Source organism: Diachasma alloeum, unplaced genomic scaffold (genome assembly GCF_001412515.2).
Source record: "Diachasma alloeum isolate Michigan unplaced genomic scaffold, Dall2.0 Dall_scaffold_00199, whole genome shotgun sequence".
NCBI classification, from domain to species: Eukaryota; Metazoa; Arthropoda; class Insecta; order Hymenoptera; family Braconidae; genus Diachasma; species Diachasma alloeum.
Genome location: NW_021680364.1, coordinates 2,036,634 through 2,050,458, shown reverse-complemented (window position 1 = coordinate 2,050,458; position 13,825 = coordinate 2,036,634). Strand labels below are relative to the sequence as shown.

The 13,825-nt window shown below is 54.1% G+C and overlaps 3 protein-coding genes across 3 annotated transcripts; 2 read left to right on the top strand and 1 right to left on the bottom strand.

Annotated features, from left to right (window-relative positions):
- The first annotated feature begins 3,581 nt into the window (after positions 1–3,581).
- Positions 3,582–6,411, top strand: LOC107035577 (protein charybde). Its single transcript, XM_015253056.2, has 4 exons — positions 3,582–3,909; positions 4,372–4,555; positions 5,312–5,467; positions 5,745–6,411. Exons 1-4 carry the CDS (start codon positions 3,861–3,863, stop codon positions 5,833–5,835), a joined length of 480 nt encoding a protein of 159 aa, XP_015108542.1. The 5' UTR covers positions 3,582–3,860; the 3' UTR covers positions 5,836–6,411.
- Positions 6,412–7,460: 1,049 nt separating this feature from the next.
- Positions 7,461–10,096, bottom strand: LOC107035576 (divergent protein kinase domain 2A). Its single transcript, XM_015253055.2, has 4 exons — positions 9,520–10,096; positions 8,915–9,215; positions 8,639–8,769; positions 7,461–8,571 (listed from the first exon to the last, which is right to left on the bottom strand). The coding sequence occupies exons 1-4, from the start codon at positions 10,093–10,095 to the stop codon at positions 8,383–8,385; spliced, it is 1,197 nt and encodes a 398-aa protein (XP_015108541.1). The 5' UTR covers position 10,096; the 3' UTR covers positions 7,461–8,382.
- LOC107035575 lies at positions 9,358–13,817 on the top strand. Its single transcript, XM_015253054.1, has 3 exons — positions 9,358–9,372; positions 10,212–10,300; positions 10,915–13,817. The coding sequence occupies exons 2-3, from the start codon at positions 10,234–10,236 to the stop codon at positions 13,587–13,589; spliced, it is 2,742 nt and encodes a 913-aa protein (XP_015108540.1). The 5' UTR covers positions 9,358–9,372; positions 10,212–10,233; the 3' UTR covers positions 13,590–13,817.
- The last annotated feature ends 8 nt before the right edge of the window (positions 13,818–13,825 follow it).

Below are 13,825 nucleotides of genomic sequence, written 5' to 3'. Positions count from 1 at the left end.
CCCCCCCCCCCCCCCCCCCCCCCCCCCCCCCCCCCCCCCCCCCCCCCCCCCCCCCCCCCCCCCCCCCCCCCCCCCCCCCCCCCCCCCCCCCCCCCCCCCCCCCCCCCCCCCCCCCCCCCCCCCCCCCCCCCCCCCCCCCCCCCCCCCCCCCCCCCCCCCCCCCCCCCCCCCCCCCCCCCCCCCCCCCCCCCCCCCCCCCCCCCCCCCCCCCCCCCCCCCCCCCCCCCCCCCCCCCCCCCCCCCCCCCCCCCCCCCCCCCCCCCCCCCCCCCCCCCCCCCCCCCCCCCCCCCCCCCCCCCCCCCCCCCCCCCCCCCCCCCCCCCCCCCCCCCCCCCCCCCCCCCCCCCCCCCCCCCCCCCCCCCCCCCCCCCCCCCCCCCCCCCCCCCCCCCCCCCCCCCCCCCCCCCCCCCCCCCCCCCCCCCCCCCCCCCCCCCCCCCCCCCCCCCCCCCCCCCCCCCCCCCCCCCCCCCCCCCCCCCCCCCCCCCCCCCCCCCCCCCCCCCCCCCCCCCCCCCCCCCCCCCCCCCCCCCCCCCCCCCCCCCCCCCCCCCCCCCCCCCCCCCCCCCCCCCCCCCCCCCCCCCCCCCCCCCCCCCCCCCCCCCCCCCCCCCCCCCCCCCCCCCCCCCCCCCCCCCCCCCCCCCCCCCCCCCCCCCCCCCCCCCCCCCCCCCCCCCCCCCCCCCCCCCCCCCCCCCCCCCCCCCCCCCCCCCCCCCCCCCCCCCCCCCCCCCCCCCCCCCCCCCCCCCCCCCCCCCCCCCCCCCCCCCCCCCCCCCCCCCCCCCCCCCCCCCCCCCCCCCCCCCCCCCCCCCCCCCCCCCCCCCCCCCCCCCCCCCCCCCCCCCCCCCCCCCCCCCCCCCCCCCCCCCCCCCCCCCCCCCCCCCCCCCCCCCCCCCCCCCCCCCCCCCCCCCCCCCCCCCCCCCCCCCCCCCCCCCCCCCCCCCCCCCCCCCCCCCCCCCCCCCCCCCCCCCCCCCCCCCCCCCCCCCCCCCCCCCCCCCCCCCCCCCCCCCCCCCCCCCCCCCCCCCCCCCCCCCCCCCCCCCCCCCCCCCCCCCCCCCCCCCCCCCCCCCCCCCCCCCCCCCCCCCCCCCCCCCCCCCCCCCCCCCCCCCCCCCCCCCCCCCCCCCCCCCCCCCCCCCCCCCCCCCCCCCCCCCCCCCCCCCCCCCCCCCCCCCCCCCCCCCCCCCCCCCCCCCCCCCCCCCCCCCCCCCCCCCCCCCCCCCCCCCCCCCCCCCCCCCCCCCCCCCCCCCCCCCCCCCCCCCCCCCCCCCCCCCCCCCCCCCCCCCCCCCCCCCCCCCCCCCCCCCCCCCCCCCCCCCCCCCCCCCCCCCCCCCCCCCCCCCCCCCCCCCCCCCCCCCCCCCCCCCCCCCCCCCCCCCCCCCCCCCCCCCCCCCCCCCCCCCCCCCCCCCCCCCCCCCCCCCCCCCCCCCCCCCCCCCCCCCCCCCCCCCCCCCCCCCCCCCCCCCCCCCCCCCCCCCCCCCCCCCCCCCCCCCCCCCCCCCCCCCCCCCCCCCCCCCCCCCCCCCCCCCCCCCCCCCCCCCCCCCCCCCCCCCCCCCCCCCCCCCCCCCCCCCCCCCCCCCCCCCCCCCCCCCCCCCCCCCCCCCCCCCCCCCCCCCCCCCCCCCCCCCCCCCCCCCCCCCCCCCCCCCCCCCCCCCCCCCCCCCCCCCCCCCCCCCCCCCCCCCCCCCCCCCCCCCCCCCCCCCCCCCCCCCCCCCCCCCCCCCCCCCCCCCCCCCCCCCCCCCCCCCCCCCCCCCCCCCCCCCCCCCCCCCCCCCCCCCCCCCCCCCCCCCCCCCCCCCCCCCCCCCCCCCCCCCCCCCCCCCCCCCCCCCCCCCCCCCCCCCCCCCCCCCCCCCCCCCCCCCCCCCCCCCCCCCCCCCCCCCCCCCCCCCCCCCCCCCCCCCCCCCCCCCCCCCCCCCCCCCCCCCCCCCCCCCCCCCCCCCCCCCCCCCCCCCCCCCCCCCCCCCCCCCCCCCCCCCCCCCCCCCCCCCCCCCCCCCCCCCCCCCCCCCCCCCCCCCCCCCCCCCCCCCCCCCCCCCCCCCCCCCCCCCCCCCCCCCCCCCCCCCCCCCCCCCCCCCCCCCCCCCCCCCCCCCCCCCCCCCCCCCCCCCCCCCCCCCCCCCCCCCCCCCCCCCCCCCCCCCCCCCCCCCCCCCCCCCCCCCCCCCCCCCCCCCCCCCCCCCCCCCCCCCCCCCCCCCCCCCCCCCCCCCCCCCCCCCCCCCCCCCCCCCCCCCCCCCCCCCCCCCCCCCCCCCCCCCCCCCCCCCCCCCCCCCCCCCCCCCCCCCCCCCCCCCCCCCCCCCCCCCCCCCCCCCCCCCCCCCCCCCCCCCCCCCCCCCCCCCCCCCCCCCCCCCCCCCCCCCCCCCCCCCCCCCCCCCCCCCCCCCCCCCCCCCCCCCCCCCCCCCCCCCCCCCCCCCCCCCCCCCCCCCCCCCCCCCCCCCCCCCCCCCCCCCCCCCCCCCCCCCCCCCCCCCCCCCCCCCCCCCCCCCCCCCCCCCCCCCCCCCCCCCCCCCCCCCCCCCCCCCCCCCCCCCCCCCCCCCCCCCCCCCCCCCCCCCCCCCCCCCCCCCCCCCCCCCCCCCCCCCCCCCCCCCCCCCCCCCCCCCCCCCCCCCCCCCCCCCCCCCCCCCCCCCCCCCCCCCCCCCCCCCCCCCCCCCCCCCCCCCCCCCCCCCCCCCCCCCCCCCCCCCCCCCCCCCCCCCCCCCCCCCCCCCCCCCCCCCCCCCCCCCCCCCCCCCCCCCCCCCCCCCCCCCCCCCCCCCCCCCCCCCCCCCCCCCCCCCCCCCCCCCCCCCCCCCCCCCCCCCCCCCCCCCCCCCCCCCCCCCCCCCCCCCCCCCCCCCCCCCCCCCCCCCCCCCCCCCCCCCCCCCCCCCCCCCCCCCCCCCCCCCCCCCCCCCCCCCCCCCCCCCCCCCCCCCCCCCCCCCCCCCCCCCCCCCCCCCCCCCCCCCCCCCCCCCCCCCCCCCCCCCCCCCCCCCCCCCCCCCCCCCCCCCCCCCCCCCCCCCCCCCCCCCCCCCCCCCCCCCCCCCCCCCCCCCCCCCCCCCCCCCCCCCCCCCCCCCCCCCCCCCCCCCCCCCCCCCCCCCCCCCCCCCCCCCCCCCCCCCCCCCCCCCCCCCCCCCCCCCCCCCCCCCCCCCCCCCCCCCCCCCCCCCCCCCCCCCCCCCCCCCCCCCCCCCCCCCCCCCCCCCCCCCCCCCCCCCCCCCCCCCCCCCCCCCCCCCCCCCCCCCCCCCCCCCCCCCCCCCCCCCCCCCCCCCCCCCCCCCCCCCCCCCCCCCCCCCCCCCCCCCCCCCCCCCCCCCCCCCCCCCCCCCCCCCCCCCCCCCCCCCCCCCCCNGGCTGGGGGGGTCGAGGGGGGCGATGGGTTGTCGGCGGGGGGCGTTGGGGGGATTGGGGGGGAGAGTTTTTTCTTCTCCCTTTGTCCCTATGCGCCCCTCGTCTACACCAGCGGTCAGGAAGAGCCGAGGTTTGCCGAGTGGCGCGACCGATAGCACCCGACGCCGGCTCACTGCGAGACATCACGTAGCCGGTGTTGCTAGGTGCTTCGGTGGGGTTGTCCGACCGGTGGGAGTGGGGGGTGAGGATATATAAGGGGCTTCACGCCAGCCGGCGAATCAGTTGATTGAGAAAGCGAGGGGAGTCTGTGACGATAATACGCCGACGAGACTTTAAACAAAAGTAACCGGCTTCGTTGAGTAATTTGACATATTTTTTTGAGGGTTCTGCTGGAGCTGTTGATATCGGCTTCTTCGAGTTTGTCGACACCACGGAGTGACAACGAGCCGTTGTTGTCGGTTGATATTTTTTTATTGGTCCGGTTATTAGAGGTGCTTCTGTGATTTCTATTCAGAGACAATGGAGGTTTTATCGTGCCCTGTTAACGTCAATTTCAGTAACAGTAGAGGTAAGTAATTCTAGGGTTTATTGGGGGTTTAGGGGGTGGGGGAGGGAATACTTCAAGGGCACCGCAGGACAAAGGAAGCCAGCTGATTGAGAGTGCCTTAATCAGCTGTTTTCCGAGAATATCAGGGTTTTTGAACTCGTTTTGATTGATTGGGGGATTAAAGTGTCGTTAAGTATGAGTAAATGGTAATTAGGAATTTCGTTTTATTTGGAGAATTGGAGGAATCAAGAGTTAACTACATCTCCTCGACTCCCCTCCCCTTCCACCACTTATTCTCAACCCGGCTGTTCTGTTCGTGCGGGCAGCAACACACACGCACACGCAGAAACTTGGCGAGTAGTTGCATCACTCTCACTCCTCCCGTTCTCTATTTAAAGCTTTGATTAGTGGATTCTAAGCTGTCATTTGAATTCAAGGTTTGGAGTGAATTGAAAAAATTGAATCGTTTTTTTTTTTCTGCAGCTGGATATGTGACTGACGAATTGGACGGTGCATGTCAGGCACTGGCCAAGAGACTCGAGGTCGAACTACGGGCGGCTAAACATGCTCAGTTGACGTGCGGCGAGGTATTATTGCCGGCTGATCTCCTACCCAGAATAGCCAAAGATGTTCTGACAATGGCAGAAAACGAGCCCTGCGGTCTCAGGTACGAGATTTAGATATCAATGGGGGGCTTTGAATTGAAATTGTGGGGCAAGTGGACGTGAGCTTGAATAATTTTGGGAAAATTTTGGGGGGGAGGGGAGAGGCTTCTTGAGGTGATGAAACAGTTTTGGAGATTTTCAGGCGTTAGTTTTTGGGAGTTTGTTGCGTCAGAATAGTTTGGGAATATTACATTCTTGAGACATGTTGAAAGATAATATTTCTACCATTCACTTTTTACGAAGAAGTCGATAAATAAATAATGGGAATTTTTTAAATTTCGAAGCATTTTTTTTTCACATAAAAAATGGGAAATTTATTGTTTCAAGTTGTTGACAAAATTACAATTATTTTATGAATTAGAAAAGAAGCTCGAATTGAATATCTGAGTGAGGATTTTGATGAAAAAATGAAAAATTATTTTTTTTAATAGTTTTCAAGCCTCAGTTTTTGGGACTTTATTGCGTCAGAATAGTTTGGGAATATTACATTCCTTGAGACACGTTAAAAAACAATATCTTTACCATTCACTTTTTACGAATAAGTCAATAAATAAATAATGGGAATTTTTTGAATTTCGAAGCAACTTTTTCTCACAAAAAACTGAGAAATTTATTGTTTCAAATTATCGAGAAAATTGAAATTATTTTATGAATTAGAGAAGAAGCTCGAATTAAATATCGGGATGACGATTTTGATGAAAAAAAAAAGAAAAATACTCAATTATTCTAATGTCTGTATTTTATTTTATTTATTACAGAGGTTGCACACTGTTCATAAACTTCGAAACAGACAGTATGTGTCGAAGACTATCGAGAATACAGTGTGATCCCAACACAGTATCAACATTCGAACTCTATTTAACTCTCAAACAGGACCATACATCGTGGCACATACTCCTGCCGCAGTTTCTCAAGTGAGTTTAAACCTCATTACAAGTCAATTTTGACTATTGACCAGTTTTCAATGAATATCTCGGAATCTAAGGGAGATAGCACAATTTTTGTTATAATCTTTTTTGTAGAGCCGATTGAGAGCTACAAAAAATGTCATATCGAAAATGACGCTATCTCCCTTGGATTGGGAAATATTCCTCAAAAACTCAACTGGGAGATAAGCCGACTTGAAAATGCTAATTGTTCGGGGGCTCAATTAACGCTCAATGCTAATGCTCAATGTTATCCCTTTTTCAGAAATCTCACCCGCGGCGGTACGATAATGATCAGCCGTGATTTCACTCTGGAAAAGAAAAAACTCTACAGATCCTATCAGCAGGAGCATTGAAGGAGTTACGTATCACGGTAGAAAAAAAAAAACAAGTATTTGAGGAGAAAAACTGTAAAATATGGTTCGTCCTTGTTTTAACCATAAAAATACAAAAGGCATGCCTGATCATTGGCATTGTCTACCCAGTGACTCATCGAGACAGCCTGTGAGACTCAACATTTCAATATTGAAGTGATAAAGATGAAAAAAACAAAATGTAAGTTTGATTGTTCAATCAACATCACTTGCTTCTGGAATATCGTTTACAATCGATTAATCGAACGATTGAAATATTAATTGTAAGAGTAATCATGATATTAGGGGTGTGGGAGATATATTTCAATGTTGAGAGAAAATATTTCGTGCCTCGAATTCATTTTATTTATTTTTTAATTTTATTTTGAGGTAAAAGAGAAGTACATTGTGATAGCAATTTCAATGGATAAATGATAAAAATACAAATTTTATGTAGTCATAGTCAGTATGCTCTTCTAAGAAGAGATATATCATCGTTGGTGGAAATGCCTCAGTGAGACTTGTAAGACAAAATATTATAATTATGATAATAAAATCGAGAAATCATTTGCCACGTGATATTCAAGTGTTTGAAGGGGAGTAAAAATCCATTTGCAAATTGATGAAAGTTCTATCGCATTGAGCGAGATGTATGATACATTCATCTGTTTTCACGAATGATTAAGGAGCAGTTATTTGCAGAACATGAGCAACGATGTATTTACATTAGATTTACCAATACACCAATATTCATGAGGGAGTCACTGCACACCACTGAATGTGCATACATTATTCTCAGCTGCTCAGCTGAAACACTCGTTCATTCTTTCAAGTTTTTTTTTCTCCTCGTTTCGCTCGATTTGCAATGTTTTTTTTTTTTTCATTATCGCATTAATATCTTTTTTTTACTATTTTTGTACTTAGATAAATTGACACTAGAAACTGCATTTTTACGTCATTATTTTGCCATACAAATTGCACGATTAAGGGAAGAATGAAGTTGGGGAAATTTTTCGTTTCTTTCTCTTGTTTTTTTTTTTTGACATTGATTTGTTAATTAGAATATCAACGCACGTGGCAGTTGAAGTAAATTGAGTAGTTCATTTTAAATCACTTGAAAAATGAACATAATGCCAAATTGAATTGGTGGTTTTTTGTGATATTACCTGAATGAAAAAACAAAACAAAAAAATTTATGAAGTAAATGTAAATTGTGTGATGATTGATGAGAAAAGGGGGTTTTTAGTTGATTGGTGTGCTGTTCTGATAAATTACGGGAAAACTAAATTTACCTGATTGATATTGAGAGTGAAGTTTAATGAAATTCAGGAAAATTAGTAATGGGAAATGTTATCTGGGGCACGAACGCACAGGCAATGGGGGGGGGGATTGCGAACTCGGAAAATGAATCATCCANCAAGGGGGGGGGGGGGATTGCGAACTCGGAAAATGAATCATCCAATATTTGCATTGATAAGTTTTTTAACTTGTAAAGAATAAATGCATGTGATCTTCATTAATGAATAAGTAGTGATTAGACAGAGTATAAAAGAAAATGCTATGATTACGTTATATTTTATACTGAGTTGAAGAATATTGTAGAGTCAGGAAGAAAAAAATGAGGAAAATGATATAAAAATGTGTATTTAATTTTTTCACGTAATTCATAATCAATTGAGTATATTCGTCCGAGTAATTAGGCAGTTTTGTTTAGAAACTTAACTAATAAAAGATGAATCTTTGTATCATACATATCCCACCGATGTTACACTCGTAATTGTCTGTAAATAATCGTAATCACAAATTTCATTTCTACATTGATTTCATTTTTTTTTAGCCTTTGTTACAATTTCAAGTATTGAATCAATAGAATAATCGCAATAAATTCATGACAGTATTGTTTATATTTCGCACCAAGCTTATTGTTAACTGATTGAACAACTATCAGACCAGACATTTGCCACAGGCAAAGGTATAAACCAACAAATCAGTAAACAAGATTATAAAGAACCATAAACAATTTATTACAATGTAATAATTATCGACTTTTGCAATATATATTTTGTATTATGTACTACACCACTATGTGATGCTATTTTTAATTCGTAATGTTCACTTGTAGGAACTTTCAAGTGCTGAAAGACATTTGATGAATAAATTTTGTTTATTATGATGAGAAAAATAAATGCCTTTTGGGTAATAAAATAACTCCTCATGAACTCATTCCCTACATCATAGTAACGACAACAATAAAATAGTAAAAGTACAGCGGTGAAGATGGAGGAGAGAGAGACAAGAGTAGGATGAAGAAAAATGACATAAAACGAAGAGGCAGAGAGAGAAAGAGGGAGAGAGACAGAGAAAAAAACACATCGGGAAAACCGGTTTAGAGAGTTGAACACTGGTTGCAAAAGTACGAGATGGATCCGGGCGCGGCTCCAATCGCATCAATAATATATTCTCCTCAATTTTATTCTCTACCCATTTCCACTCCATACATATGGAAAAGTCGTTTCTAAAAATAAAGTCTCTGCATTATCACGTTATTAATCATGACATTTTTTCAAATAATTCAATGAGTTTAGCAGCCGTTTCTATTCGCGTTTGACGGGCTGAAGGCACTGAGCATTCGGCTAACATTATTTTCAAATCTGGGTAACGACTTGAAATATCTTTTGGCACATCGTGTAGGAAACCACCGGAGATTGTCGCTGTACTAGATTCGGGGGACAGTATGTGCTGTTGTGACATTAAGAATACCAATTAAATTCACTGGGATCGGCGCAAGATGCTGATTATTTTTTACCTTGCAGACTGCGTAGTAATTGTGATCACTTAGTCGGTGACTGCAGATGTCTAGGGGGGAAAATGCGAAGCAATTTTTGCAGGCGAATGTCTCCTCGGTTTCGTGCAATTCCCTAAAGTCGTGGATTTTATCTGGAAAACAAAAATAATACGAAAAATGTAAAGACAGCGTTTTTTCCTGTTTCTTTTGCTTTTAGAATTATTTATTGTTATTTATTTTGTTTTATTTCATAGTCAAACAAGGTTAATAATTAAAAAATGCGAAGTAATGCGGTACCGTTGGAAAAACTGTTTTTCTGGACAACAATGATGTGCTCCAGATCAACGAAAATCGGTTTATATTCGTCGTTAATAGCGATGTTATCGGGGGACATGTCAGTGAGGTAAAAAGAGAACTCTGGATCATGAAAAGTCAGCATTTGCGCTGCTCGCAATAATCCCGCAGCGATTTTAGCCCTGAGAAGCCAGGGAGCATGATAATAAGCTGGTAATGGGAGGCCTACGTATTCCTCGATAACTATTCTCCCACAGGCCCCGTAGTATCGAGGCACTGGCCAGCCCTCCTCAGCTCGCAGTATCTAATTGCATATTTCATCATCAATTACCCACTGAATTCCCTCTTATTCTGTTATTGTTTATTCAATTCACTAGTGAAGCGGTAAAACAGTTCCAGTCAATTTCGTCCAGCGGTTTTCGGCGAATATCTCGGAATTGAGGGGAGATGGCGAAATTTTCGTAATGACCTTTTTTGTGGAGCGAATTGAGAGCTGCGAAAAAGGTCATTACGAAAATTTCGCTATCTGCCTTGGATTCCGAGATATCCATCGAAAACCGAGCAATAGTCAGAATTGAACGGTTTTTTTTCTTCACGACTGAATTCACCTCGAGAATTATTGGCTCCGGGTTTATGCGGACTAGAGTCCAGAGATTTGAATCGTTCAAGTATCTCGAACCTCTCAATTTATCGAAAAATATTGTGCTCGTTGGGTTTGGGCATATTATCAAGCCGCTTCGATCGTCACTAATGAAATCAGAGGAAACGTCGTTCAAGATACGCGAGAAATAATCAATACTGTGTGCATGCTCATTGTTGTAGTTTCTTGCGGCGCAACAATCCAAGCCCTCTTTACATATCATTTGATCAAAGGCCTCGAGTTCCTCGTACTGCGCTAATTTTTTCACAACGATTTTTTTGCCATTCGATTCACCGAAGAATACATTTTTCGATGGGAGAATGTGGGACATTGTTGTACGAAAGTCGAATGGTTTGATTTTTATATTTTCGTTTAGAACCTGGGGACAGGCGGATGAACCGTAACAAGCGGGACATTTTTCGAATTCAGCCAGGGAACTCACGGCGGGGCACAAGAGATTTTTTAAATAATTTATGGTTATTATTGACAGGAAGAGGAGGGAGACGATTTTTCTGCGGAACTTTGATATCTTTTGAAAACACATACTTGAATTTATGGGGTTAGGGGAGCTCCAGAGGGCGCTGGAGCATAAAAACAACAATTGGATAACACATGTTAGTGAACAGCAACGAAACCGTTGTATTTTTTCGTTATTGACAGGTGATTAACAATTGAAAGAGGAATGGAAACAATTGGGGGACCTGTGGATGTGGATTATCATGGGATTCTGTTGAAACTCACGACTGCAGGTGATTAGATCGAATATTTTAATTAATGGAGAGGTTAAAGGATTGTTTATTGACATTAAAAACGTTCGAGGGTGCCCAAGTACTTTGCTCATTATTATTTTGTTGGAATCTTTTTCAAAATTTGTCGCTGAAGACGAAAAATTTTCATTTTTCACCCTAAAATTGATTTCGATTTCGAAATTCGCTTTTTTTGTAATTCATAAATTAAAATTTAATTTCAATTTACTCTCTTGATTTATTCATAAGTAGTCAATTTAAAAAACAACGAATACTTTCAAATCATTCTCATTAACAATGGCTCTTGCACTTTAATTTCTTAGAAAATTGTAAAATCCATTTGAATACCTCTAAATGCTCGCCACAATATTTCCAGGATGTCGTAACAATTCTGTGCACATTCAATACTTCATCATAAATTAATTTCATATAAAAAAAATTACGTGCTTAAAAATTTAATTTTAATTCATTCTCTTGATTCGTTCATAAATAGTAAATTTTAAAAAACAACGTAATCTTTCAAATTTTAGTCATTAACAATTCCTCTTGCACTTTAATTCTTAGAAAATTGTAAAATCCATTCGAACATCTTTAAATACTCGCCCGAATATTTCCAGGATGTCCCAAAGATCCAAACTCCATCGAATGCGAAGTGTTCGATCTGCTCCCCGAAAAATCAAAGAGAGAGATAGAAGAATCCTGCAACAATGGAGGGGACACAGCTGCCAGTCGTAAATACCTCCAGACAATTCTCCACGTCCTGGAGGACCTCCACAGAAATGTTCTATCGAAAAGCGAGACATTTATGAGTGTCAACGAGTACAGATGCGTGAAAACAGCGATAGAACACACGATATCCATCGGAATCTTCCCCTGTTTGATACCAGACATTTCGAGAGAGCTGAGGGTCCTCTACCCCTCAGTCCTGAGTATCCAAGAAGACCTGAATGATTTGGTTAAATACAACAGACTATCGACGACAGTGAGAGCTGTGTTGAGCCTGTTCTCAGAGATTTCGTTGAGGCCAGCTATTTTAACCCAACTGGGGCCCCTCCTGGGGGCTCTCGTCCAGCTGTCCCACGCGCCTCTGACGAAGCCAAAGCCCCCGGAGACCCCTGAACCCTCAAACTTCCAGATGTCCCCAGAACTCTACGAGAAATTGCAAAAAGATCAGATGGAATTCAAGGGCATTCTCGGTGACACTATAACCAATTGTCCTCAGTCTGCAGTTATAAAAGAGCTGATGGTCCTCTTCGGCCTCCAGAACATCCCCCAGTGGGTCAAGAGAAACGTTAAACTCTACTTGATCAATTTGATAAAGGAACCGACAGGAGTTTACTCCCTAATAACAGCCACCTGCCAGGACACTGTGGACCTGGGAATCCACTGGGACAGACTGGACACAATATCGAAATTGATAGCCCTGAATCACGGGAATAATCCTGAAGAGTATTACTCAACCGTTTGCTATCAACTCCTGGAACTTTTGTCGTCGACTGCTGCGAGGAACTCCTCGGAGATGGCTAGAACGTGCATAAGAGCTCTTCAAGAGGTTCACCCTGAGGTCTGCAGGGTTAAAATCATCGAGAAGATTTGTGAACCACTTCTGATAACTCGTGACACGTCCGACGTTCGACTGAGACCTAGAGGTGAGGCTGACGTGTCCAAGTGCTTGGAGAACCTCACGAAATTGTTCATCTCCACAGATGCTAAATTCAAGTGTCTCCCGGTGGATTTGATCTCCGAAACGGCAGTTCCTTTATTCTGTATTTACAGAAAAACATGTCATAGCCCTTGTGTTCTCAGGCTGAAATCGAAGGAGTTGTTGATTAATCTGCTAAACTCATTTGACTTGAGGGACAAATTATTTTGCGCGTTTCTGGGGCACGACATTCACCCTGGATATTTCGGAGTGAGACTGAAGTTTGAATTCGGTCCCTCAGGGGGTTTGGAGGCCACAGGAGAAGTTGAGGAGAGCAGTCCAGAGGATTCAGCAGACTGTCTCCTCGATCTCGTCAAAGATTCTCTTGATCTGCCCTGGCACCTCTTCAATTACTCTCAATACTTCTTCTGCAAGACTAGAAGACGTGAGGCTGATATTCTGGACCGATTGGAGAGTCAGTTGGTGGTGATGAAGCTGCTGCTGACACTGGCAAACTGCAAATGCGTCCAGGAACATCAGCTGAGGCATCCGGAGCACCTCATCGGGTTCATAACGGAATTATTTGATGACTCTTTCGTGTCTCGAGACGATGACGATCACGTGGATATTCTCTATGTCAGTTTGATGCTGATCAAGGAGATAGTGGCGGAGAGAAGGAAGCCGAGGGAGTGGAGCTGGACACCTTTCGAAAATTTATCGAGATTTCTGAAGGAGAAGCTGGCCACCTGGGAGTGCCCAGAGAATCTGAAATCTCTCATTGACGAGGTACAACGAATCGTCAGGCAGAGGGGGGTCTCCCCTCGTTTCGAAGACCTCAGTGTTGACGAGAAGAATGAAAGTGCTTTCGATAAAGCCCTGAAGGACCTGACAGATCCACTGCTGCCAGTCAGAGCTCATGGGTTGATCACTCTGACCAAATTAATCGAGACGTCGAGCTCAACGATCACTGGGAAATCAGATCTGCTGGTTTATCTGTTCCAGCAGAACCTCAGAGACGAGGATTCCTTCATTTATCTAGCGTCGATCAATGGACTTTGTGCACTGGCACTGAAATTTCCACAGAAGGTCATCGGAATTTTGATACAGGAGTTCACGGATATGACGAGAGAGTCGGATTCTACTGGGGTGGCACCGGAAAATCGCGCTAAACTGGGGGAAATTCTGGTGAAGACCACGCGAATGCTGGGGGAGATGGCACCAGCCTACAAGAATACTCTGATAAACGGCTTTCTTTGTGCTATTCGAGACGCAGATCCCATGGTTCGTGCCTCCAGTTTATCGTGTCTGGGGGAGCTCTGCAAAGTCCTGGGATTTGCTCTTGGAAATGCTGTAATTGAAGTTCTTTATTGCATCGGCTGTATCATTGAAACAGACAAATTTCCGGAATGTCGACGGGCTGCTGTTCTAGTGGTCACTTTGCTCATTCGGGGTCTCGGTAAAGATGTACTGGAAAATCTGGACAGTCAACTTTTGCCTGTTTATCGTGCCCTCAAGCACCTCAGGGATAATGACGATGATCCTGTTTTGAGGCTTCATGCACAATTAGCGCTGGAGGAGCTCGATGACGTCGTAAAGAGGCTTTTATTCGAAAAACCTCAGCTTGAGAAGAGAATTTTTTTGCTGAGGTGATGGGAAAGAGAGAGTTTACGACTGTCTGTGATGCTTCATGAAAAATTATTCAAAAAATCTTATTCTTTATTAATAAAACGATGATATTTTTCTTTTGACATGGGTTAGTCTAGATTTCATTGGTGGATTGAGACCGTGAATTAACAAACTTAATTAATAGCTATAGCTAATCAATGAAAATTGATGATTTCGCCTTTGAAAGATTTTTTTTTTTTTTTTTTTTTTTTTTTTTTTTT

What these genes read in the sequence shown, in the direction of transcription:
- LOC107035576 (XM_015253055.2), bottom strand. Translation starts at nt 10,095, where the DNA reads ATGTGTTTTCAAAAGATATCAAAGTTCCGCAGAAAAATCGTCTCCCTC. An exon ending in CGGAGCCAATAATTCTCGAG is followed by an intron (nt 9,216 to 9,519) that starts GTGAATTCAGTC and finishes ATATGCAATTAG; the next exon opens with ATACTGCGAGCTGAGGAGGG. An exon ending in GAAAAACAGTTTTTCCAACG is followed by an intron (nt 8,770 to 8,914) that starts GTACCGCATTAC and finishes TTTGTTTTCCAG; the next exon opens with ATAAAATCCACGACTTTAGG.
- LOC107035575 (XM_015253054.1), top strand. Translation starts at nt 10,234, where the DNA reads ATGGAAACAATTGGGGGACCTGTGGATGTGGATTATCATGGGATTCTG. An exon ending in GTTGAAACTCACGACTGCAG is followed by an intron (nt 10,301 to 10,914) that starts GTGATTAGATCG and finishes GAATATTTCCAG; the next exon opens with GATGTCCCAAAGATCCAAAC.
- LOC107035577 (XM_015253056.2), top strand. Translation starts at nt 3,861, where the DNA reads ATGGAGGTTTTATCGTGCCCTGTTAACGTCAATTTCAGTAACAGTAGA. An exon ending in CAATTTCAGTAACAGTAGAG is followed by an intron (nt 3,910 to 4,371) that starts GTAAGTAATTCT and finishes TTTTTTCTGCAG; the next exon opens with CTGGATATGTGACTGACGAA. An exon ending in CTCCTGCCGCAGTTTCTCAA is followed by an intron (nt 5,468 to 5,744) that starts GTGAGTTTAAAC and finishes TCCCTTTTTCAG; the next exon opens with AAATCTCACCCGCGGCGGTA.